This window comes from Erinaceus europaeus, chromosome 15, assembly GCF_950295315.1.
Source record: "Erinaceus europaeus chromosome 15, mEriEur2.1, whole genome shotgun sequence".
Classification (NCBI taxonomy): Eukaryota; Metazoa; Chordata; class Mammalia; order Eulipotyphla; family Erinaceidae; genus Erinaceus; species Erinaceus europaeus.
The window spans coordinates 45,543,193-45,570,044 of record NC_080176.1 but is presented as its reverse complement, the minus strand read 5'-3'; the positions used below and the strand labels follow the sequence as shown (position 1 = coordinate 45,570,044).

The following is a 26,852-nucleotide window of genomic DNA, read 5'->3' as shown; positions in this document are numbered from 1 at the left end:
CTGAATTACAATCTTTTGTGACTATACACAAATATTATGGGATATCTCTGTGTATAACACTTGAAATGATGTGCATACTTGTATCTTGTATGTGTGACTCTGTGGAGAGGTGTTTCTGAGTGGGTAGGTGTGTGTGTGTGTGTGTGTGTGTGTGTGTGTGTGTGTGTGTGTGCTTAGACAAGGGAAATGGAAGAAAGGGCTTATATGAAAGAGGTGATTTGTTAATGTTCACCAATGAACCACAAATACAGTTCTGTTAGAATATGAAGTAGAAATGATACACACTGAAATCAGTCCTTGAAAATTAAATTCATTATTTAAATCACTATATATTTTTTCCTCTAGAGTTTGTGGTAATGCTGTTATGTTTATGTATGTCCCCAGTGAGGTGAGCCATTATTTATAATTATTTACTACTTTGCTTTAATGTCTGTATTTCTTCTATAGTTCTTATATTTATTACTACTTTTTTTTTCATCACTGCTACTTCACCACTCTGAATGGACTTTTTCCAATAAAGAGAGAGAGAGAGAGAGAGAGAGAGAGAGAGAGGGAGAGGGAGAGAGAGAGAGAGAGAGAGAGAGAGGGAGAGAGAAAGGGACAGGGGAAGTAAGGGAAAGTCATCACAGTATTAGAACTTCCTCCACTGAGTGAGACCCTAAGCCACAAATCTAAGTAGGCATCTTCTCAGTTATGCCATCTTGTCTGCACCATTTGTTCTTTAGTGGTTTTGATTTTTTTTTTTTTTATCATTCTGTACTACAACTTCTCGTTGTTCATTAAGTGTTTATAAGACAGCTTCATTTGAAACATCAGCCCCATTTGTTATTTTTTACTTTCTGTTTTGGGGTTGGTACTTACTTTGGCAATTGGGTTTCTCTTTGAATTGTCTTCGCCTTCTCGACAGGCTGCAGCAAACTTGATCCATTCACGTTTTTGCCTTCTGATTGAATGCCACTTTATGGTGCCGTTTTTAGCATTATAATCTCTTACCTTGATTGGACAAATAAAGTATTAATACCTATTTACTTTTATTCATAGTCCACATTCCATACAATAACCTTGCAGTCATTGTGATGCAAAGAAAATAATGCTTAATTGGGAAATTGACAATTTTGGCAAACCATTAATTTCAGAATAGCATAAAATTTACTCATATGGGGAGTCGGGCTGTAGCACAGCGGGTTAAGCGCAGGTGGCGCAAAGCACAAGGACTGGCATAAGGATCCCGGTTCCAACCCCGACTCCCCACCTGCAGGGGAGTCGCTTCACAGGCGGTGAAGCAGGTCTGCGGGTGTCTATCTTTCTCTCTCCCTCTCTGTTTTCCCCTCCTCTCTCCATTTCTCTCTGTCCTATCCAACAACGACAACAACAACAATAATAACTACAACAATAAAACAACAAGGGCAACAAAAGGGAATAAATAAATAAAATAAAATAAAAAAATTTACTCATATGAATGGATCATGTTGTCAATTTGGGAAAAAAAAAGAGTTGTTATATATTACCTGGATTCTAAATTCACAGTTAACTTCTACCACCACCTGCAAAAAATAAAATTTTAATAATTAATTTTTAATTTAATTTATCCTATTCAGAGGCTTAATTCAAACAATAATTTGTGAGTCATTAGAAATATTTTATTTTTACAGAATAAGTTGGGTTTGGTTTCTCTGTCAGGTCTAATGATGTCACTATAGATTCCTGTATGTTTGGATTTATCTTTCAGTTTTCCTTTTGTCTGTTTGTTTCTGTTAATTTTACTTTTAAACCTAGCTTCTATTCTTTGTCTATCAAGATACCTGCAATTATATGAGCGAGAAAATTCAAAAATAGATGCCGGGGGGGGGGTGTGAGGATTGAATATTCAGATACCCCCTTAATAAATCCTGTGCTTTTAAAAATGACAATATCCCATTGCTATTCAGTGTTATTCAACAATAAGTTGTGAGGCTAAAACATTCTATTGTAGGTTCAGGATCTAATTCAATTTAGATGAAAAGAAAATCATGTTTTCGAGTTCAAGAGGAAATGAAGCAGAAACTATTTTGAAAGAATCAGGATGCTTGCTTCTTACTACAGTTCCAGATGGATGATTTTATCATAGTCTTGAAAATTTTAGAATGGTAAATCATATTTGCTTACTTTGAAAAAAGATAATTAACATTTCTGAAATAAAAAAAAAATAGGCAGGATGGTGGCACCCCCAGCAGAGTGTTTACATTGCCATGCCTGAGAATCTTGGTCCAAGACTGGTTCCCACCTACTTGGGACAGCTTCACCAGCAGTGGAGCAGTGCTATAGGAATCTCTCCTTCTGCCTGTATTTCTTCCCCCTGTCACACACTTCCATCTTACCCTCTACTAAAAAAGAATGGAAAAAGGTGAAAAATAATTCATCTGGGAGAGGTGAAGCCATTATGCAGTCACTGAGCCCCAGTGATACTGTTTGTGATGAGAGAATAAAATGAAAGGAAACAATTTCCTTTATGTAAAAATTGTTTCAGATGTGATTCAATAATGTAAAGACATTTTCCGGAGCAAAGAAGTATATGGCCTCACTGTTCTTACTTTACAGATTGGGACATTGGGGTTATGATATCAATTAGTAACTCAATACAATCCAACACATCTAACTTAAGTTTGTGTTTGAGTTGTTGATTTTACAATGAAGTATAGTATATGTCATTCTAAGTAAATTACTACGTAAAATATCCTTATTACAGGGAATTGTCATTGCAACTCTGAGAGGTTAGAAGAAATCTAATTATCATCTCATATTATCATGATTATTTTATACAATTACAAGAAAAATAATAGTAGTGGGGTAGGGGAGATAAGTAAATAATCCAAATGATTTGGATAGGTAATCAAAATTTTATTATGGGGTCCTTCTCAGATAAGAATTGAAAGGATGTTAATACAAGTGTATTCTCTCTGTCATCTCTGGAGTCATGAATAATATTTCTCCTCTCTCATTTATGGGTGTGGTATGTAGGTGTGGGATACTGTGGTTTTCTGTTTAGATGACCTTTACTCATCACTGTAGAATTGTGTATGCATCTGTTATCTAGCTTACAGTTCTCTTACTACACTGAAGAGTCAGTGCCTCTTGTTTGTTTTGGAAATGGTACCGGATGACTAAGGAGTCTCTCAACTTTATGAAGCTGGGTCATTCTTTTTCCCATGAGAGGCAATTCAGGGAGAAGACCAAGCCTGTTTTACCATTGTGTCAGGCTCTCTGCTGGATCAGTAATTAAAAAACTGCCATGTCTGCTTAAAAATGTATTTTCTTGACATAATTTTCTTATCTTTTCCTCAGTCTAGAATTAAATCAAAAACCAATGCAAGATTTTCAAAAGTAAAATAGTAACATAAAAGGATCTCTTGTTAGTGACAGAAATCTTTTAATGAATTTTTAAAACCTTCTGAACTTTACTTTCCTCATTTTTAAAATGGCAAGGGTAGACAAAAGTTATATACATTTAACCTCCTAATTAAATCCCCATGTGCAGTAGGAAAATGTTGAAGATTTTTTAACCTTGGGAATGATAAAATATTTTTAAAATTACTCTAACAACAACTGGTAGGGGTGGTGTGAAAAGGCAGAGATTAGAGGCAATGAACAGTTGACTCTTCAGTGCTAAATCAGACGAGAGGTGAGCAATTGCTGAGCTGAGTGATTGAAGTGGGAACAGGCTGGGAAGAATCTAAAAGGGACAGTGAGCAGAGGTCACCGATGGGATATGAGAACTAATGGGATGTGGAAGGCAAAAGATGGAAGAGTCTAGGTGGTGACATTTCCAAACTGGGAGATCTAGAGTAAGGCAGTAGTAGTATTTCACAGATCAGAACACAACATGCCTGAGATAACTACTGAAAATTTCAAAATGTGCCTCCAACACAAACAGCAGTTCAGACCTGATATATAGTTTTGTAGGACTGTCCCTCAGTGAGAGCGGAAATTGTGAGAATCTGATATCTCTCAGGAGGGCAATATAGAAACAAATCAACTTTGGACTGAGGATAAAACTAGAGGAGGAATTCTTACGTTTATATAACTGGGAACAATGACAATAGAGAAGAAATAAAGAGGCTCAAGAAACAGGAAGAAAATATAACAAAATTGTATGGTGTCAAAATAAGGAGACTTGAAAGACAGATGGGATGTGAATGTGTATCAGGTGATGTTAACATTTTTAGCTGAGTGAATTATGAGGGAAACTTGAAGCTTCCTGCGAACTCAGAACGGTTTCAGTCAGAGAGAACAATCCCTTTTTAACAAAAAGAGTGTGGGGGAATGATGAAGGCAAAAAAATGGTTTTTCTTTTTTTAATTTTTAAAAATTATTTTATTTTTGGTTTATTTTTAATACCTTATTTTAATGAAAGAGATACAGAGAAAGATACAGAAAGATCAGAGCACTGTTCAGTTCTAGTTAATGGTGGTGCAGGGGATTGAACCTGTAGCTTCAGAGCCTTGGTCATGAAAGAGTTTATGCAGAATTATTATGTTATCTTCCCCACCATAAAGGTGACTGTTCTTAACCACTCATCTGTCATTGGACATCTGGATCACTTCAATATTTGGTCTATACCAAAACATGCTGCTATGAATTGAACTATATATAGTTTTCTTTGGATAGGTGTTTTTGTATTCTTTGCTATAATACGAACTTTTGGATTATAGGGGAGATCCATTTCTAGTATTATGAGAAACTCCGGACTGCTTTGTACAGGATTGGACCAATTTACATCCCACCAACAGTGTAGAGGTATTCTTGTTGTTTTAATCAGAAGAATTCTTTCTTCCTTCCTTCCTTCCTTTCTTTCTTTCTTTCTTTCTTTCTTTCTTTCTTTCTTTCTTTCTTTCTTTCCTTCCTTTCTTTCCTTCTTCTTTTTTAAATAGAGCACTACTCAGCTCTGGCTAATGGTGGTGTGGGGGACTGAACCTGAGACCTTGGAGCTTCAGGCATGGCAGTCTGTTTGCATAACGATTAAGCTATCTGCCCCAGCTGAGGTGTTCTTGTTTTTCTACATCATTGCCAGCACTTTTTTTTTTTGTATTTTTGAGTATGTGGTGCATAATGGTGAAGAGGGCCTTGGGCTGGTGGTCTAGGAGTGGTTTGGCAGCAAGAGACTGTATGCATGTATCAATAGTTACCCTGTAAATCATTATTTACCAAATAAAATTATTATTATTTTTTAAAAGAATGCAGCTCTTTTTCAAGGAATTTGGTCATGAAACAGACAGGTGTGTTAATAAGATAAGTAGCAGTGCCCAACTAAGGAGAGGGAGCTGGATCTTCAAAGGCAGAGTAAGGGGAAAAAGTGGGAGGCTGATTTGAAAAGTGGCAAGTCTGAGAAAAAGTGCTTAATGGAGGTGCTGTGAGGCTGAAAGCAGGGAGGGATAGGATAAAGAAAAATTAAGATAGGGTAAAGGAGACTAATATGCATGATTATGACAGGGGATTTTGAAGAAAATTAGTTAAAAACACAGTCAAGTCTGAGACGGAGATTCACTTCAAAGTTAAAACTCATGTTTTAGGCTAAGCACATCTTGGTTCTTTTGTCTCCTGACACAGATATTGGGTAAATTTAGCAATCTATGCCTCAATTTCTTCATCTATTTATGAAATTAAGGTCCCTTCAAATTAAATTCTCCAAGGACCCCTACACATACAGACATCTAATCTGTGACAAGGGAGCAAAATTTATTAAATGGAGAGAGTCTCTTCAACAAATGGTGTTGTGAAAATTGGGTTGAAATGTGTAGAAGAATGGAACTGAACCACTACATTTCACTACACACAGAAGTAAACTCCAGATGGATCAAGAACTTGGATATTAGACTATAAATGATCAGATACATAGAGAAAAATATTGGTAGAACTCTTTTCTAGTTAAATTTTATAAGCATCTTCAATGATACAAATCTCATTGCAAGGAAGACTAAAGCAAAGATAAATCAGTGGGACCACATTAAATTAAAAAGCCCCTGCACAGAAAAAGAAACCACCACCCAAACAGATTTCTACAGAGTAGAAGACTGTTATATGTCATGCATTAGACAAAAGGCTAATAAGCAAAATATATAAAGAGCTCATTAAACTCAGTAGAAAAAAGAGACCCATCCTAAAATGGAGAGAGGATGTGAACAGAATATTCAGCAAAGAAGAGATCCCAAAGGGTAAAAACATATGAAAAAATTCTCCAAGTCACTGATTGTCAGAGAAATGTAAATAAAGACAACAATGAGATATCACTTTACCCCTGTGAGAATGTCATACAGCAGAAACAATAACAACAAATGATGGAGAGGTTGTGGAGGCAAAAGAACTCTCCTGCACTGCTGGTGGGAATGTAAATTGGTCCAAGCCCTGTGGAAAGAGAACTCTAGAGAACTCTCACAAGACTAGACATGACCCTGCAATTCCTCTTCTGGAGTATATCCCACAGAATCAAACATAGTCATCCAAAAAGATGTGTGTATACCTATGTTCATAGCAGCACAATTTTTAATAGCCAAAATCTGGAAGCAACCCAGGTGTCCAAAAACAAATGAATGGCTGAGAAAATTGTGGTATGTATACACAATGGAATACTACTTAGTTATTGAGAATGTTGAATTCACCTTCTTTAACTCATGTTGGATGGAGTTTAAAGGAATCACGTTAAGTGAGATAAGCCAGAAAGTGAAGGATGAATATGGGATGATCTCACTCATTGGCAGAAGTTGAGAAATAAGAACAGAAGGGGAAACATAGTAAAGATGTGATTTTCATGCAGTTGCAGCGAGAATATACTCATACAGTCTACTCTTAGCGACCAGATGAGAGCATGGATCAGCAGTGTATGTCATTTAAATTACTTTGAGCTAAGACCATTAAAGGAATTTGTATGCCTAGTGTAATTAGTTGGTTGGTATGACCCAGCATTCTGAAAGGTTGTTCCCTCACTTATTGGAGTTTAATAATTCTAACTACAAGGCTGAACATGTGGCCTACATGTAAGGCAATACCTGTTAGGACAAGAGCATGTTCAGCAACATGCCCTTGACTATGTATAGTGGAGAAAAGAGTTATCAGAAATTAAATGCTCTGAGTATAGACCAGAGTATATTTTCAGGTACATTTCCCAAGTTGCTAAGTAGGTGATATTGACTCCTAATGCCCTTCAAGCACTGCAAATATTCAAAGCACAATTTCACAGAGATTCATATTTCTCCATTTCCAAGTAAACCATGACAAAAATGTTTCATATTTCACAGCAATGTGAACTGACTAAATTATAAATTTGTACTCTATTTTCATAAAAGAAAAGATATTTATTATACACCCACAGTGAAATAAAATTTTAAGAATGCTGCATAGATGGGAAAGATTTTACTGAAATATTACTTTAAAATTTTAGTGAACAGGTAAACAGAAATATTGCTTCCATTTTCTATAAAATATCTAGCTGAGATATTAAAGTCTTCTATGTGTTATCATAATATGTACATAAGAAAGCATACATTTTTTCCCCCTCTTTTGCTTGTCTTCTGTTTGGACTTTATTGGATTTTACTCTTACTTTAGGCATCAATAATCCCACTATGGGAATTTAAGATGTCAGGTTCAAGTAAACAGACAGTTTGTATAACAAATTGTATATTATTTTCTACATAGTACAATCTGAGTGCATGGAAATTCGCTGTAAAGTATTTTTGTACTAAATCTACAAAATTTATAAACCAAATCATTCAGCTAGGTGCAAATTGTCAGTTTACCAGATGGACATGATGTTAGTTTATCATCATGACCATGACTTCTACACACTGTGTCATGGCCATGAGCATTCACAGAGATGTTTATATTTGAGGCCCAGGTAATAATGTTCTCTGGGCTCAGATATATTCTAAACCACTGCTTCCCCTACAGACACTATACATTAACTCATAGCAACAGAAAGGAAGATCTAGAAATACAGAATCAATAAGATTTAGTTTCATTGTTATAAATTATTGTCTGTTCAGAACACTTGTCGGAATAATGAAACAGTCTTTTGTCAGTCTTAACTACTGTAGAACAGGTTCTTCAGCTTTATTCACTGTGATCTCACCCACTAATTTGAATGAGGTCTAGGCCCTTGAGATATATTGAGCAAACTGAACAACATACTTACAAATAGGTGACTGTCTGAAATTCAAGTGGTTTTTGTCTTAGAAATATGACAGGTCTGAACACCTTAATGGAGGGTTCCAATCATTGTGATGGCATGGGAACTTGGGTGATGGTTATGCTACTTATACACATCAATATAAGTATGAAACTACATTTCTAAAATCTTATAAAATTCTAAATCAATGCCAAATCAATAAAAATATTACAAATTTGCTCAAACACATTTCTTAATATAGACTGATACTTGAAACTTGTCTACTTTGAGAGAGAAGGCTATAAAGACTTTATACAGACTTTTAAAAAAAATTATTTATAAAAAGGAAACATTGACTAAACCATAGGATAAGAGGGATACAACTTCACACAATTTTCACCACCAGAACTCTATATCCCATCCCCTCCCCTGATAGCTTTCCTATTCTTTAACCCTCTGGAAGTATGGACCCAAGGTCATTGTGGGATGCAGAAGGTTGAAGGTCTGGCTTCTGTAATTGCTTCCCCACTGAACATGGGTGTTGACAGGTCCATCCATACTCTCAGCCTATACAGACTTTTTAAAAAAGTAAACATAGCAAAAAATTAAGGGAGAAAATTTGTTATAGTAGTGGTTTGTTTTCAGAAAAAAAGTACTTTAAAGAAAAATAGTATAATTCCAAGGGACAGTTGTCTAAATCATTTGGGAGAATCATTAGAAAAAATAAATTATGATCCTCAAACATAAAAATATGATTTTTTTAAGATAGAGGGAGAGAGAGGGAGATAGAGGGAGAGAGAGGGAGGGAAAGAGAGAGAGAGGGAGAGAGAGGGAGGGAGAGAGAGGGAGGGAGAGAGGGAGAGGGAGAGGGAGAGAGAGAGAGAGGTACCATTTCTTTAATATGGTAGGATGGCCTCAAACCTGGGTCACACACATGGCAAAGTAGCACATTATCCAAGTGAACGATTTTGCTAACTCCAAAGTAGAATGTATTACAAAAAAAAAAAAAAAAACTGTGATAAGGTAAAATTGAAACATTATAAATCATTTTATAATGTCTTGAGGAATAATTTTCATGGTGTGAGAAGGTTCATGGACACCAAAGTAAATCATGGCAGCACACAAATATTTCACAAATAAGAAACTATGCGTCAAAACATCTCTACAAAGAGAGGAAGGTCAGAGAAGGTGATTTTGAAGAGTGACTAATTGGAAAGATGGTTGTTTAAAATATTTTATAGGATGTAATTAGTTAGAAATAATTGAAAAAATGAAAATAAAAGATACTATATAATCAATGAAAATATATAGGTATTTGATGACTTTTAGACATCTGATACTGTATTAGGTATTAATGAATGAAGTTGGTAAAATATTTTATTATTTTTCTCCGTACAAAAATGCTTCTGTAATCTATTCACATGCAGCTAATTAGGTTTCTTCCATACGTCAAGTTATGATATCAACTGAGCCTAAAGGTCCATTAAAAAGTTTATGTGGGGCTGGGGAAATAGCATAATGTTTATGTGAAAAGTCTTTAATGCCTGAGGCTCTGAGGTCCCAGGTTTATCCTCAGCAACACCATAAACCAGAGCTGAGCAGGGCTCTGGAAGAAAAGAAAAGGAATGGGAGTGGGAGGGGGAGCAGGTAGGAAGGGAGAGGAGGAAGAAGAGGAGGAAGGAGGAGAAGAAAAGAAAAAAGTTAAGGGGGTCAGGTGGTGGGGTACCCGGTTATGTACTCATAGTATTTTTTGGAAGGACCCAGAAGGACCTGGGTTCAAGTCCCCTCTCCCCATCTGCTGCAGGGATGCTTCACAAGCGATGAAGCGGGTCTGCAGGGGTCTATCTTTCTTTCTCCTTCTATTTCCCCTCCACTCCCAATTCAATTTCTCGCTGTACTATCAAAAAGTAGAAGAAAGAAAGAGATAAACATAGAAAAAAAAGAAAGAAAGAAAGAAAGAAAGAAAGAAAGAAAGAAAGGAAGGAAGGAAGGAAGGGAGGTAGGTAGAAAAAGGAAGGAAGGAAAGAAGGGAGGAAGGAAGGAAGAGAGAAAAATAAAGAAAGAAAGGCATAGAAAGGAGAAAAGAAAAAGAAAGAAAGAAAGAAAGAAAGAAAGGAAGAAAGAAAGAAAGAGAAAGGAAGAAAGAAAGGTAGAGAAAGGAAGGAAGAAAGAAGTCTGTGGGGCTGTGGAGTGGAGGCAACAAGATAGCTCACCCAGAAGGGTGCCTGATTTGCTACACACATGATCAAGGTCTAAGCCCAGCCCCCACGCGCTAGGGGACGCTGGTGCTGTGATGTCTTTCTCTCTCACGTTCTTTATCTAAGCCTATGATTTTTCTTTTTTTTATATATTTATTTATTTATTCCTTTTTGTTGCCCTTGTTGTTTTATTGCTATAGTCATTATTGTTGTTGTTATTGATGTCGTCGTTGTTGGATAGGATAGAGAGAAATGGAGAGAGGAGGGGAAGACAGAGAGGGGGAGAGAAAGATAGACAGCTAGACCTGCTTCACCGTCTATGAAGTGATCCCCCTGCAGGTGGGAAGCCGGGGGCTTGAACCAGGATCCTTACGCTGGTCCTTGTGCTTGTGCCATTTGTGCTTAACCTGCTGCGCTACCGCCCAACTCCCGCCTATGATTTTTCTATCTGAAAAAGTAGGTCCAGTGTAGTGAAGGTCCAGCAATAATACTTACATATATGCATACATATCTATAGAGACTGGGGAATTAACACGGCAGCACACCAGACATACCCCCCCAGAGGCCTCAGCTTCAATTCCCAGCACTACCATATACCAGACAGGAGCTGTACTTCACTCCTTCTCTATCTCTTTCTCATGAAGACAAATACATCTGAGAAATAAATAAATAAGCCCATGGGTTTCTTTTGAAGAGTAGTTTGGAACTAAAGTTACCAGTTCATTTATAACTAAATCTACTGGTTATGACCTCAATTAAAAAACTGAATTCAAGCTAACCACTTGTCTCTAATATCTACCTTGTTAGTATAGAAACTAAACAATCCAGTTCAAAAATTAATCAAGTACAAACAAATATGAGCCATAGCACTACCTCTTGCCAAAAATAACTTGCCTGAATTCCCTTAACTTCACTGTCATAAGGAAACCAATTTAAACGCTTCCACATAATTTTGAGTTAACACACTGGCATTTAGTTTGATTTAAATATTATCACTTGCTGTTATCTCTAAAAAGAGAAATTTAATAATGTGTAAAGGAGACAGTGATAAAGCATTTCATCACATTTATCTATCAAAAGTATGACTTTTGCATCAGTCATTACTTTCCAGCAGTGAGAATCAGTATCATAATAATTACATTTACTCTGTAATTACAGCCATTCCTTTGCCTACTAGTCCATTTGTAAATCTCCTGGACCACCATTTTCATTTTTTAAATGAAAATGTTCTTGAAAATTATAGGTTAGTGGTGTTGGACTTTTAATATCAGTGAGATGAATTCCCACCACACATGGAACCAGTGAGATTATTCAGGTAGAAAGACTAGTCACATTTGTTGTAATTTTCATTTTTATCGATATTATTTTTAATGTTTTAAAACTTTTTGTGTGTCTACCAGATAAGATAGCAAAAGAATAGAAAAATTTATAAGCTAAAAATCAGGACATACCAATGATTTTAGTTTAAAAACTTATCTACAAAAGAAGATTTGAACAACAACAACAACAACAACAACCAACTTAGTAGTGATATGACTTTTTCTGAACTCAATATTTTCCCAGCATGATTTAGCAATATCTTGGATGGCAAAGATATGATATGATGAGTTGACACTGCTACGTTAATATGATCTACAGTTTTCAAATATGGAGAGAAATACTACTTAAAAATCCAGTTCATAAAAATCACCTTGTCATTAACATAATTTTTAATGGATTTAGGTTAGAAATAATAGTATATAGCATTTTTCTTAAAAGAAAAATTACTCTCACTCTTTTTATTTTTTTACAATGAGAATGATTCTGAAGGACTTTTGACGGAATTCACCTACCAGAAAAATGAACAGCACTGCAGCTGTTCTGAAGAAGTGCCAGTCCATAGCTGCTGCGTTCTCTTACATCCAAAACCAAGGGAGTTTTGTTTGTTCTTCTCTGTTCTTTTTCTTTCCCCCACTCAGCTGGTGTCTGATTAAAATTATTTCTCAGTAGATGTTCTTAACATGCAGGCTTTGAGGTGTTTCTGCCTTCTCTGGGAGAAGGACTGATGGTACGTATAACCAGTGTAGATCCCCACCCCAAAACTTGGGCTGGTCTCACTGAAATGCTTGACAAGATCATCATTGCTCCGGGTAAAAGCTTAGGGACACACCCTTCTCCCAGCTGAAAGCCATCTCTCTGTTGGGCAGGGAAGATTCACTCCTTTACTGAAGGCTTTCGGTGTCAGGCACTTTAGATGGTTAGACATACAGAGAGTTAGACAATTGACTAGGGTTTTAAACTGTTTTATTTCTAGACTGCTTAACTTCTTAACAAATCAAGTTGGCAAATATTGTGTGGGTGCTTATATTATTCAGAGATAATTCTCTGTCTCATGCTCATAGCTAGACTTTCTAGGTCATAGTTAAAAATTATAAACTTTCAATTTCTGTGAATGTTAAAAAGCTTCAGTGATTTTCCAAGTTGTTTTAAGGACAGAAAATGTACTAATGTTAGCAAGGTTTTTTGTTTTTGTTTTTTGTTTTGTTTTCCAGATCAATTTAAATAAGCAAGACAATGAAACAGAATTCTATGGTCCTCTGCACAAGTCACATTTAAGTTAGCAATCTAACCTAAGTCCAGGAACACTTCTACTTTCTCTTTAAAAGAACATTGTCTTTCTCGTATCCTGACTCTTTCTTTAAGGCTCTATTTTTCACAAATGCACTGAAACAAAATGTGAAATGTCATTAACCCAACAAAAGTAAACAATCAAAACCACCAATTAAAATCCTGTAGATAATATTTTTAATGAGCATTAGTGTCTGAAATACTATGGACACACAGAAAGAAAGCTGCTCTTCAGGCAAGGCGAGTTGAAAGTCAATGACGATACCCAAGCATAAGAGCCAAGAATCTACACAGCGAGCCAATTAGAACATAAGGAATTCAGTGAAAAAATGACTGCCCACACATGCAAAGAGCAAACCAAGTGCAGTACTCAGGTTTGTGAAAATAAAAAGTGATTCTCATAAGGCAGTATTTGAACATGTTCTTGGGATACATCCTTGATGCTTTGTGATGTTTAGCAAACATGTTGCAATTGTCACTAAGTCACTGGAGTTGAAAATGTCAGTCTGGATTAAATGATTTGTTTTTTAAAATGTTGGTTATATGGGTGCTAAAAATGTCCCCCCCAAACAAGGGTATTACTGGGAGTTGGGAGCTCTAGGAAGGTTGTCATTCAAACAAAGAGGGTTGAGTAACAGTTGTTTTATTAACTTTATGTTATTTATCACTGTGCTTAGAGAGGAGACTGCTTAACCTGTATCTGTTTACAGTGTCTATGATGGTAAGTTGGGAATAAGGATATTTTGTAGATACCTACTATAACCCATGTGTCAACAGCTATACTTTAAATTATTAACTCCCCCCCATAAAATGACCAAAAAAATGTGTAAACCATGATTGCAAAGAGCACATAGTCTTAAAAGCACTCTAGAAATACATTATATATATATATATATATATATATATATATATATATATATATATATATATATATATTTCAAACTAGTTGAGAGGTTGGGAAGACAACATACTGGTCACATAAAAGACTTTTGTGCCTATGACTCTGAGGTCCCAGATTTAATCCTCAGCATCACCATGTACCAGAGATAAATTGCTCTGGTCTTTCTCTCTTAATCTCTTTCATTAAAATAAAATAAACAAATAAACTAGTTGACTATCTTTATGTATATGTATTTCCCCCAAACTTGTATTATAATGATTGTAATTGTTCTTTTTCATTATCTGTTTGTTGGAAAACTCTTAAACCATTAAGAATTCTTTAAAACTATAACATTAAAAAAGATGTGTAGATAACAACAACAACAATGACAAAAAGAATACTGGGGTTGGAGGGTGGTGCACCTGATTGAGTGCATGCTACAGTGTGCAGGGACCAGTGTTCAAGCCCCCAAGACCTACATGCACGGGGAAGCTTTGAAAGTTGTGGAGCATTGCTGCAGGTGTCTCCTCCTATCTAGCTCCCCTTTCCCTTGCAATTTCTCTCCCCCTCTATCCAAGAAATAAGTAAAATATTTTTTAAAGAATGCTAAGGATAAGAATTGACCGAGTGACTAAATAAAGGGATATAATCTGATCAAATTTTTCCTTAGTTGAGTAACGTAGAATGTGAGTGTCTGACTATGACTTACTCTGAACCCTGTGTTAGTCGTTAGGATGTATGCAAGAACCCACTCTTACTACTTTGCAGTGGCAAATGTATGTTTTATTCATCCTGACTTCTCTATTGGTGCTAGGGTGTACGTAGCACTGAATTCATCCACTGAATGACCCTGCCCCAAGCCCAACCCTGGCTCCACCACTAACTGATCACAGCAGTTTCTACTGACTAAAGCATTCAGCAGAAACCTCTCCAACAGCTTTTTGGAGAGGGGGTGTGGCAGAAGTCAGTGTTGCAGAGGAATAGCTATTGTAACCGCCATACCAGAACTCGCACATCAGCACAAGTGGGAAAGGATGCTTATGAATCACAGTCTGTTCTTCCTTTCTCACACTGCTTTTTCTCCTCTTTTCTAATTATTTTCATATCTTTAGCAAAATATTCTCAACCAGTAGAATCATGCAGTATAAATGTCCTCTGTTCTGTTCAGTATGATCACTTCTAAAAACATGTCACACTTGAAATGTGGCTAGTATGACTATGGAACTAAATATTTAACTATATCAATTCTATATGATTTAAATGATCTTTTGAACCTTTTGGTTAACATATCACACACAGAGAGGTTAGGGCTTTATGATTTTACTGTTTCATAGTTTATTGTAAGTCTTAACCATTATTGTTATTTATAAATTTAACTCCCTTTAATTAGGTCTGTGTTCTTGAAACTGAAGTTTTTAGCTTCCAGCTAGCATCTTTTGAAATATTTTCCTATATGAACACTTACTTTTTAAATTTTGTAAAAATGTTTTATTTATAGGGGCTGGAGAGATAGCATAATGGTTATGCAGTAAGTAGTCTTTCATGCCTGAGGCTATGATTCCTAGGTTCAATGCCCAGCACCACCATAAGCCAGAGCTGATCAGTGCTATGGTTTGAAAAGGAAAAAAGAGATAGAGAGAAGAGGAGGAAGAAGAAGAGGAGGAGGAGGAGGAGGAAGAGAAGAAGAAAAGTGAGAAGAGTACAATTTTATTTATTGGATAGAGATAAAGAGAAATTAAGGGAAGGGAAGTAGAGAGAGAAAAAAAGAAACCTGCATCTCTGCTTTACCACTTGCCAAGCTTCCCTCATGTAGGCAGAGACTTTGGACTTGAACCCATGTCATTAAACACTATAACATCTATACTCAACCACATGTGCAACTTCCTGCCCCCCAGCTCCCAGGAACACTTATCTCAGTGGTCTAGTTTCTCTTATTGACTTTCTATTAGTCAGCATTCCTAATGCAAGGAAGTTAAGGTATTTTGTTTTTTAAAAGACCAGGGCACCATACTGACATATGTGGTGCCAAAGATCAAACTTAGGACTTTTTTTTTTTTTTTTGCCTCCAGGGTTATCGCTGGGGCTCAGTGCCTGCACCACAAATCTACTGTTCTTGGAGGCCTTTTTTTTTTTTTCCATTTTTGTTGCCCTTGTTGTTGTTATTACTGTTATTGTTGCTATTGCTGTTGTTGTTGGATACAATAGAGAGAAATGGAGAAAGGCACTTGCAGACCTGCTTCATCGCCTGGTAAGCGACCGCCTGTGGATGGTGCAACTGGGACCCTTACACTGGTCCTTGTGCTTTGCGCCATGTGTTCTTTAACCTGCCGCACCGCTGCCCGGCTCCTCAAACTTTGAACTTTATGCTTGAAAGTCCTTTTTATAAAATAATGTTTTGATCTTTGCATTTATCATAAAAATAAATAAAATATTTAGAAAAGAAATAAAGACTGGAAAGAGATAAGAAACTACAGTAAGCATGCCTAGAATAAATAAAAAAATGTTTTTGTATTTGCCTCTATGCTAATGAAACTTTCACATTTATTGGTTCCAGATCTTGTTCACATTGTTTAAAACTAGACTATTCCCTAATGAGTCACACATTAAAACAAAAATAGATAAAAAATTGGAGATAAAAATTGCTGGTTTATGTTAAAGGATACTTTATATATTAACAATTAAATGCAGTATCTGATCTTTAATCAGGCTTTAAATTTGAAAAAAAAATGTAGTTGTAAAAACAGTTTACAGGATATCTGAAGGAACTTAAACAAAGCCTTTATGGAATTAGTACTAACTTTAGTAGGCTGTAGTCCTAGTCATTTTTCTTTTTTAAATTATCTTTATTTATTTATTAGATACAGACAGCCAGAAATTAAGAGGGGGAAGGGGTGATAGAGAAGAAGAGAGACAGAAACACCTGCAACTCTGCTTCACCACTTGCAAAGCTTTCCCCCTGCAGGTGGGGACTAAGGGCTTTAACCTGGGTTCTTGCACACTGCAACATGTGTGCTCGACTAGGTGCGCCACCACCTGGCCCTGTAATTTTTCCTTGTATCTAAAGACACATACAAATTACAGCTGTGGTCCATTACATTTTTTAAAACTGCAATAAAGTCAGTCTCATTTGCTTATGTATTGTCTATGACTACTTCTCTTTTCGAGCAGCAATGAGAGTATTTATGAAAAAGACTGTAGGCTTTATTATTTCTTTGGTTCTTCACAGAAAAAAAAATCTAACCATTGGACTTATTTATAAAATGCTTGATTTCTTTATAGAGTAGTTAAATCATCTCGTGTTATGCTTTCAAGTCAGCATTTTCTTATATTTAATGGAATACTATTCTGCAAATAAAAGAGACAATGTTGTACCTCTTGGGACAAAAGAATTCATGGAGCTGGAAGTGATTATATTCAGTCAAGTATGTAAAGAGGTGAAAGACGAATCCCAGATGGTTTCACTCATTTGTGAACTATAGAGAACTGAAGCACGTGACCTTGAAACAAAATAGAATAAGCAGCAAGTTGTTTGTAAGACTTTATGAGAACTGTGTTGATTATCATTAGACAGAATGTTAGTGGGTATAATGTGGGGCTATAGCCCTGTGAACTTATACTCCTGTAAATCACTGTTAAGTCACTAATAAAAAAAGAAAGCTGTTTTTGCTTTTCTGTCTTCATTTATTTTGCTATATACTCTGCAGGTCCACTTCACCTGACATGACTGTACAACATTTCTAACTGAACCTCTTACCTTTCAGTCTAGTTCTCGTTTACTTTCCACAGTAGTGTTTCTGCAACAATGCTTGCCCATACTAAGAGATCGAAAGGTTCATGCTTAAGGACTTTTTTTTTTATCCCTCCCTACCCACTTCTTCTGATTTCTGCAGAAGGCAAAGAAAATAGCCCAGAGTTATTTAAGTAATTTCCCTGACAGAAGAGGGGATTTCCAAGGCATCCAAAGATTACTTAAATCTCAAGCATCAATATGAGAGTCCTAGAAACAATTAAAAAAAAAAAAGGTCGTAGTGCACAGAAGCAAAGGACTCTGTGGAGGAGAGAAGAATGGGGGCAGGAGGAGGAAGAGCTTTGGGATCCTGGTACATGATGGTAGAAAATACCTAAGTTGGGGGGTGAAACTGCTTTGCAGACAAGATAATAAATTGCATCCATATGTCAGAAACTATACTGTAAAGCATTAACCCTTCATTGAAACATGAAGAGAAAGTGACCATATACACATGATACAACAAAAGCTGTATAATGTCATTATATTATTTTGAAACAGGTAATAAACAAAGAAAAATATAGTATTCTTAGAAAAAAAATGTAGCATTTTCCCCCTCAGCAATGTAATCATTGCTTTGTAACCTAAATGTCAGTTCTAAATTTTTAAATGAGGAAGTCATAAAAAAGTCTCAGTTTTGGAGTATTATATTGCCTCTACTAGTCTACATGATCAATGTAATACCATACTGTTAAAATATGATGAGAAAGTATCCTAGTGTGAGTGATATAAAACATATCAAAACTAGATATGATATAAAAGTCTTAGTATGATTGATTATAGTGCCTTCAATGATAGTAAAGATTAGCAATAAAAGGACATTTAGTGGAAACATTAAATAAAATTAATTTGGGTCACTCTAAAACCTTGTGTTTTTACTGTCCATTTTTTCTACCATGTACACAAGACAAAACAAAACCAACATTAAAAATTATAGCTGAAATTTAGCTCAATGCAAACATTTAAAGAAAATGATAATTAAGCATATTGATGATATAATTGTCATGAATAGTCCCATCAAGTAAAACAGCATAGTGTATTCAAAAGAGAAATGTGTAGGGAGTATAGAGCTAAAAGATTTTAATTTATCTTTTAGAACATTGACAGATTTTTAAAAAATGATTTAAAAAACACACCAACAAAGATAACAAAAAGTAAAGCTCCAAGAACAACAACAGAACCACATGTAGCAATTGCAAAAGTGTGAATAATATTGACACAGGCATTTGGGGAACACATTTAAAGAATGAGTCATGACTAGTTGAGATTCTCTCTAGTAATACAAGGTGAATTGGGGCTTGAAAAGCCTATTACAATATTTAGTCACTGGAATAGCGCAAATTAAAAAAAAACTTTAATAGCTGCTTTTTCATAACATTGTGTAATTTATTTATTATTGATTGATTTAATAATGATTGACAAGATCGTAGGATAACAGGCATACAATTCTACACAAATCCTATCACCCAGGATCATTATGGGGTGCAGCAGGTGGAAAGTCTGGCTTCTGTATTGCTTCTCTGCTGGACATGGACTTTGGCAGGTAGGTCTACACTCCCAAACTGCTTTTATCTTTCCCTAGTGGAGCAGGGGTCTGGGGAGGTGGGGTTCCAGGACATATTGGTGAGGTCATCTGTCCAGGGAAGTCAGGCTGGTGTCATGGTAGCATCTTCAACTTGCTGGCTAATAAAGCATTAAGATATAAAACAGAACAGACTGTTTAATAATCAGGAACCTAAAGGCAAGAATATAGCAGATGAGATTTGGGGTCTCCATTTTGGAAAAAGCTAGTAGGTCTATTTTAGGTATATTCCAAGGAGCCTATGACTTTACTAATTTTTGCCTGAGTTCAACAGCTAATGTGCAGGTGAACTAAAGGTATTGCCTGGGGAAATGGTGTCAGAGTTGGAAATAAGACTAGAAAGCTGATCAGGACAGCTTTCTTTCTGGAGCCCTGCCCCACTAGGGAAAGATAGAAACAGGCGGGGAGTATGGACCTACCTACCAAAGTCTATGTCCAGTGGAGAAGCAATTACAGAAGCCAGACCTCCCACCTTCTGCACCCCATAATGATCCTGGGTCCATGTTCCTAGAGGGATAAAGAACAGGAAAGCTTCCAATGGATTGAATGGGATATGGAGCTCTGCTGGTGGGAATTTTATGGAATTGTACCCTTCGTATCCTATGGTCTTGTTGATCATTATTAAATCAATTATAAGAAAAAGAAACACACCTTTATTTTTATATAGAAAGAAACAATATAGTACACAGCAAAATTTTTGTGTGTGGGGGAGATTTGACAAATAATTTTTTTAGATTTCTTTTTTTGGGCATTAATGCTTTATATTTGACAGTAAATACAATAGTCTATACATGCATAACATGTCCCAGTTTTCCACATAACAGTACAACCCCCATTAGGTCTTCTGCCAGCATGTTCCAGGACCAGAGCCCTCTACTCCACCCACCCCTAGAGTCTTTACTTTGGTGCAATACACCAGTTCCAGTTCAAGTTCTCCTTAGTGTTTTCTCTTCTAATCTTGTTTTTCAACTTCTGCCTATGAATGAGATCATCCCATATTTTATTTTAGTATGGAATACAAAGTCATGAAATTTAGAATTGAAAATGAGTATAAAGATCAGTGAAATAAAGACTTTAGTATTTAGTATGGAGCTGGAAAATCTTTGTAGTTCAAAGTCCATAGGGTGCTTCAAATCACTTAGTAAAGGTACACAATTCAAAAGTTTGTGGAGAGATGGGTAGCCACTTAGAAAGAACTGACCTATCCTTTAAACCAGAAAAAAAATTCTCTATGAAAAATATTTATATACAGATTTAATTTTAGAAGAAAAGAACTGATAAAAACGGTTAGATAGTTTGAAGTGATGAATATCTACCTAAATTCAGAATTAATAAACAATTTATAAATTATGTTAAAATGAAAATTAAGAATGGTGTTTGAGTGTGACATATATGTATGCTATATATACAAATATATATCAAGGAAGGCAAAACAGTAAGCTAGAAAAAATTACATTATAGCAAAATCCAGTTTTTATAATATATAAAGAGCTCTTGCAAATTTATAAGGCAAAGATGATAAGTCAAAAGAAAGCTAGGAAAAAGACACAAATTGGTCTTATAATTAAAAGGGTAAATTGGCTAATATCTTTCAAAATTATATTTATAAATGATAACAACATATTTATAAATATTTGTAAATATTTATAAATTGACTAATATCTTTCAGAATTATATTTGTAAATGATGACAAAAATGGTAAATATATTTCATTGATCTGGTTAACATTTCATAATAAAACATGATAATACCTATTGATAAGGAGGTAGTAGGAAATATAAATCACCTCCTTGACTGGAATTGTAAATGCGGGTGCCCAAATGTCTATAAAAGCAGCATTTCTTAAATAACCCTTATTATTAACAGGCCTTTATAATAAAAAGGAAAAACATTTCAAGTTTCATAACTGATTTTTTTTGAAAGAGCTATGTGAAAACAGAAAGAAGAGTGACACATATGTGTAAGTTATTTATTATTTTAATTAACAGTGAAATTGTATAAGTTTAGGTAATCGTTCTAGAAGAAGAAGAAGAAACACACACACACACACACACACACACAGCCCAGGGAAGAATTACATTGTTTATATTTGTTAGTTAAGGAGAAAGGAGAATCAGTAAAACAATGAAATTGTGCCTCAGATAAGTGGTAAAACTGGTTCAGTTCAAGATAAATTAAATCAAAGAATTCCAAGGTGACAAAGTTCCAGATTAGTCCAAAAGACAGAACAATAAAGAAGAGCAAGATCATTGTCATTATTTCCCCACTCCATTGTTATTCTCTGTTTCTTTGTTACCATGTTCTTTTAACTGCCTGTTCCATGTCCTTTTTTTGTGAGGTTCAGTCCTAGATACCACTTTCCTGCCTGTGGTCTCTATATTAGTCTCATAAAATAACAGCCTACAGGTAGATCTACCTAGTCATGACCATATCATCCTCCTCCTCTTTCTCTCTCCTCCCTCCCTCTCCCCCATCCCTCCTCCTCCTCCCCTCCTCCTCCTCCCCTCCTCCTCCTCCCCTTCTCCCTCCTCCTCCTCTCCCTCCTCTTATTCCCCCTCCTCCTCCCCTTCTCCCTCCTCCTCCTCTCCCTCCTCTTATTCCCCCTCCTCCTCCCCTTCTCCCTCCTCCTCCTCTCCCTCTTATTCCTCCCCCTCTTTCTCCTCCTCCTTTTTTGAACAACATCTATTTGACATCTGTTTTTTAGACGTTTCAAATACAGCTCCAACTCAACATGATGAAAAATCATGTTCTTCACAGAAAAGGTTTCTTTACTTTTACCATTGCCCCTTTCTAAAAAACAGTATGATCTATTTCTCCACACCCTCTCCAACATTTGTTGTTACTGGGTCCCCCCACCCCCGGATTTGAATCTTTAAAGACATTGAAACACAGGTCATGAAGTATTCTGCCATTGTCTTCTTCTGTCTATTTGTCAGTTTCTAGTCTAGTACACAATGGTTCCAATACTTGTGGAAGACAGTCTGAAGACTTCTCAGAACTCTAGAAATAGACCTACCCTATGACCTGTCAATTTCTCTCCTGGGATTTATCCAAAGGGGAGGGCACCCATCAGAGAAGATCTATGTACACCTATATTCATATCAGTACAATTTGCAATCATCAAAACTCAGAAGCAACTCAGATGTACAATGACATACAAGTGGTTAACAAACAAACAAGCAAATACCTGTGGTATATATACACGATGGAATACTACTCTGCTGTTAAAAACAATAAAGTCATCTATTTTGCATCATCTTGGATGGAAGTGGGAGACATCATGTGAAGTGAGATAAGCTAAAAAGAGAAGGACAATTACCAAATGATCTCACTTACAAGTGGAACCTTATAATTAGGGATGGGAGGTAGAAAACAAAGTGAAAACTGAAGTGGGCATGGTGTATTGTATAAAAACAAACAAAAAAATCTCTGGGGGAAAGGGGTTGAGGGAGGGGTGGAAGAGGACTGTGGGGGCCAAGGGCATAATGAAATTATATGCATGTGAGAAGGACTGCACTGTAAAACATTAAACCCCTTAGCAATTTTTTTAAAAAGAATGATATAACCACCAGTTGTACCAGATAGAAATCAAAGAAATATTATGCTTGCAGTTTCATTCTTATCCTTCCATTTACAGTCCTTTACCAACTTCTACTCATTTTCTACTTAAAAATCACTTTCAAATTCATTTCTTTCTCTCCATCTTGACTATTACAGTTTATGTAAAGTCATTATTGTAGCTAATTCAGACTGTTGCTGTAATTTCCTAGTAGGCTTGTAGCTAATAATCAGTTTACTGCTCTAGAGCTAGAATAAATATTTTTCAAGAGCATGTCTGAGATATCAATGGTATATATATTTTAAAAAATTGATATGTTTTGAAATAAAAGACAACAAAGTCCCAAAACCTAGATATAGACCAGGTTCTGTGAGAGAGAGCATATGTTCACACGTATCCATAAACTACTGCAAAATATATACCTGAAAGCAGAAGTACAATAGAGTTTGCAGTGAGTACCCCCCTAACACTTCCTCTCCGCTATTCCAAGCTTTGGGTTCATGATTGCTCAACAATTTGTTTGACTTTCTATGTTAACTCTCTTTTCAGTCATCAGGTTCCAGATGCCATCAGGATGCTGGCCAGGCTTCCCTGGATTGAAGACCCCACCAATGTGTCCTGGAGCTCAGCTTCCCCAGAGACCCACCCTACTAGGGAAAGAGAGATGCAGACTGGGAGTATGGACTGACCAGTCAACGCCCATGTTCAGCGGGGAAGCAATTACAGAAGCCAGACCTTCCACTTTCTGCAACCCACAATGACCCTGGGTCCATGCTCCCAGAGAGATAGAGAATGGGAAAGCTATCAGGGGAGGGGGTGGGATATGGAGATTGGGTGGTGGGAATTGTGTGGAATTGTACCCCTCCTACCCTATGGTTTTGTTAATTAATACTTTCTTAAATAAAAAATAAATTAAAAAAAAGAAAAGTAAAAAACAAACAAACAACAAAAAAAGTTGATAAGTTTTGAAATAAAAGACAACAAAAGTCTTTGGTCTGGTTTATAAAACTCTGTATTGTCTGATACTTGTTTTCTCTCTAATCTCTTGTGTAAGTCACATACTGATAAGGGGGGCCTGGGTACTAGCATAACAGCAGTGGATCAAACTTTCATGCCTGAAGTATCAGAAGTCCCAGGTTCAATTGACACCACCACATTTCAGAGCAGAGTGATGCTCCAGTCTCTCTCTTGCTCATGAAAATACATGAATAAATATTTTAAATGAGTTAAAATTAGATAAATACACTTACAAGGACTTTGTGGGGGGTTGGATGTGGCCTACCCAATTAAACACATATATTACCAAGTTAAAGGACCTGGGTTCGAGCCCCACTCCCCACCTACAGGAAGTTTGCTTTTCAAGGGGTGAAGCAAGTCTGCAGGTGTCCATCTTTCTCTCCCTCTCCAAGTCCTCTCTCAATATTTCTCTGTCCTATCTAATAAGAATTAGAAAGAAATGGAAAAAATGGCTGCCAGGAGCAGTGGACTTATAGTGGCAGCATCAAGTCCCAACAATAACCCTGGTGGGGGGGAAAAAAAAAGACTTTGCAGGATGTAGGACCTTGTACCATTTGTTTACTACTTAAAATTTTGTTGTAAATGTGCATATATTTGTGTTGGTCTCTCTCCTTACTACTAGACGTTTATGTCCACAACAAAAGGAACTTACGCTGTTTTCTTAGTGAAGCATTTTTCTGAAGAGTAGCATGCGTTTCAAACTTCGTTGGGAGACTCTAGAGAACAATACTAAAAAGTCAACAAATTTGAAAAATTTGGGGATTGGTGAATTCTTTTTTTTAAAATTTTTTATCTATAAAAAGGAAATAGTGACTAAACCAAAGGATAAGCGGGGTATACCTTCGCACAATTTCCACCATCAGAACTCTGTATCCCATCCCCTCCCCTGACAGCTTTCCTGTTCTTTAACCCTCTGGGAGTATGGACCTAAGGTCATTATGGAGTACAGAAGGTGGAAAGACTGGCTTCTGCAATTGCTTCCTCACTGAACATGGGCATTGACAGGTTGATCCATACTCCCAGCCTGTCTTTCTCTTTCTATAGTGGGGAAAGGCTCTGGAGAAGAAGAGCTCCAGGACACATTGATGGGCTTATCTGTTCAGGGAAGTCTGGTTGGCATCATGCTGGCATCTGGAACCTGGTGATGGAAAAGACAGTTAACATACAAAGCAAAGCAAATTGTTGACCAATTGTGGACCTAAAGGCTGGAATAGTGCAGATGAAGAGTTGGGGGGTCCTCCATTTTGTAGATAGCTAGTAGGCATATTTTAGTTATATTGCAAAGGGCCTGTGGCTATACTAGTTGTGTTTTTTTTTTTTTTTTTGTCTGAGCCTGAAATCTGATATGCAGGTGGATCCTAATTAATGTCTGGGGAGGTAATGTCATGCCTGGCAGAAGGACCAGAAAGCTGGATCAGGGAAGAGAGTAGCTCCCAAACATGGGAAAGGTGTATAAATATTGTTGACTATAAACCCCATTGATTTGATGTGATCTGGGGCCCATATTCAGCTTAGGAGCCTATGTGACCTCTGAATCCCTGTAGATCTGAGCTCAAATTCTGTGGTCATAAGTAGGAACATTCCAAGCTGCCCCAATATCAGGACCCTTCTCCCTTAGGTGTAACATAGAGTATATTGTCCAGCCTTCCTTCGGAGAATGGACCATTCTCTACCATTGTTGATCCAAGTTGAGGGCAAGGTCCTATGGGGGCCCACAAAGGGGTCTATTGTTTTGTTCATGCTAGGAATGACCGGTAACAATGGAGAGAGGGATTTATTCAAGGTCTAGGCTCATCATGTCTGTTTGGGAATCTCAGGACTCCCTGAATAAGGCCCCAGCTGATGGGGTGGCCTGATAGTGACTAAAGAGTCATCATTAAAGTATGCCAGTCTCTTGCCCTTATTCAGCTTTTGCAGTCCTTCCTTTGATAAGGTTAGCTTTGGAGTGAGTGAGAGAACTGTAATAGGAAGTAGGTGAGGAGGATATCTGAGTCTAATTAGATACTATTTCATTAGGAACTTGATACTGAGTCACTATAGACTATTGTGTACTTTTGCTTTCAGGTATATATTTTGCTCTAATTTATGGATACATGTGAACATATGCTCTATCTTACGGGACCTGGTCTATATCTAGGTTTTGGTATTTTGTTAGGAAGTAAACCTCCTGGAATGGAATTTGAGACTACTATGAAAGGAAAGGTCTCACCCTAGTAATGAGGCTGAAGGGTTGACATTCCATGCTTGACATCTCTGGACACAGTCTGAAGTGAAGCATGCTGAGGTGGTACTCCTTGTGTTGATTAGGTTTGAGATCAGCAGATGCAATATCATTTGGTATGAATTGAGAGAAGTATGCAGGAAAGTGAGCCCCACTCTAGAGGTTCCAAGACTGGGGGAAGTATAGGCTCTAAAAAGGAAATGGGAGGATCCTGCTGTCTTATGGTTTAAGAAGACAATAGACAGTTATTACAATAATCACATTATATGGCAATTGGGTTAATTTTGAAATGTCCCTTTGTTAGGATTTGCTATATCATACACAACATCACCATAATTTATGTCCTTTGACATTGTGTGCATATAGCTGTGCCACGGGTTGCTTCTGTTCTCCCTGGTCTAAGCTTTTAAGAGAAAGACTCAGCCTATGTATTAAAAAGACTCAGTCTGTGATTTAAAAAGTTTGATATATTCAATAAATTTTTCCCCTCTCATATTAATTAAATATTGATTTATATGACTACAAATTGATAGGAGTGTACATAAACACCATTCGCACAACCAAAAGTGTGTCTCATGTCCCGCTTCCCTCTCCTCCCACCTCAACCCATGAAGCTGAACATCCACCCTCACCCTCAACCCAACGTTTTTACTTTAGTGCCCTGCTCCAAATTCAGTCAAATCCTGCTTTGAGTTTCCCTTTCTGTTATTCTTTCTCAACTTCTGTTTATGAGTGGGATCATCCCATACTTATCTTTTATCTTTCTGACTTAGCTCACTTAACATAATTCCTTTTAGCTCCAGCCAAGACGGGTTCATTGTTCTTAATAGCTACATAGTATTCCATTGTGTATATATACCACAAC

At 36.6% G+C, this 26,852-nt stretch overlaps 1 protein-coding gene across 1 annotated transcript in view; it reads right to left on the bottom strand.

Annotated features, from left to right (window-relative positions):
- Nucleotides 1-12,423, bottom strand: part of DSG1 (desmoglein 1) — a 42,774-nt gene extending 30,351 nt beyond the window's left edge. The window contains exons 1-3 of the mRNA XM_016187200.2: nt 12,167-12,423; nt 1,509-1,544; nt 862-993 (exon numbers count right to left, since the gene is read on the bottom strand). Of these exons, the coding sequence (XP_016042686.1) occupies nt 862-993; nt 1,509-1,544; nt 12,167-12,214 (216 nt within the window). The 5' untranslated portion in view covers nt 12,215-12,423. The remainder of the gene's footprint in view (nt 1-861; nt 994-1,508; nt 1,545-12,166) is intronic.
- Between the last annotated feature and the right edge of the window lie 14,429 nt (nt 12,424-26,852).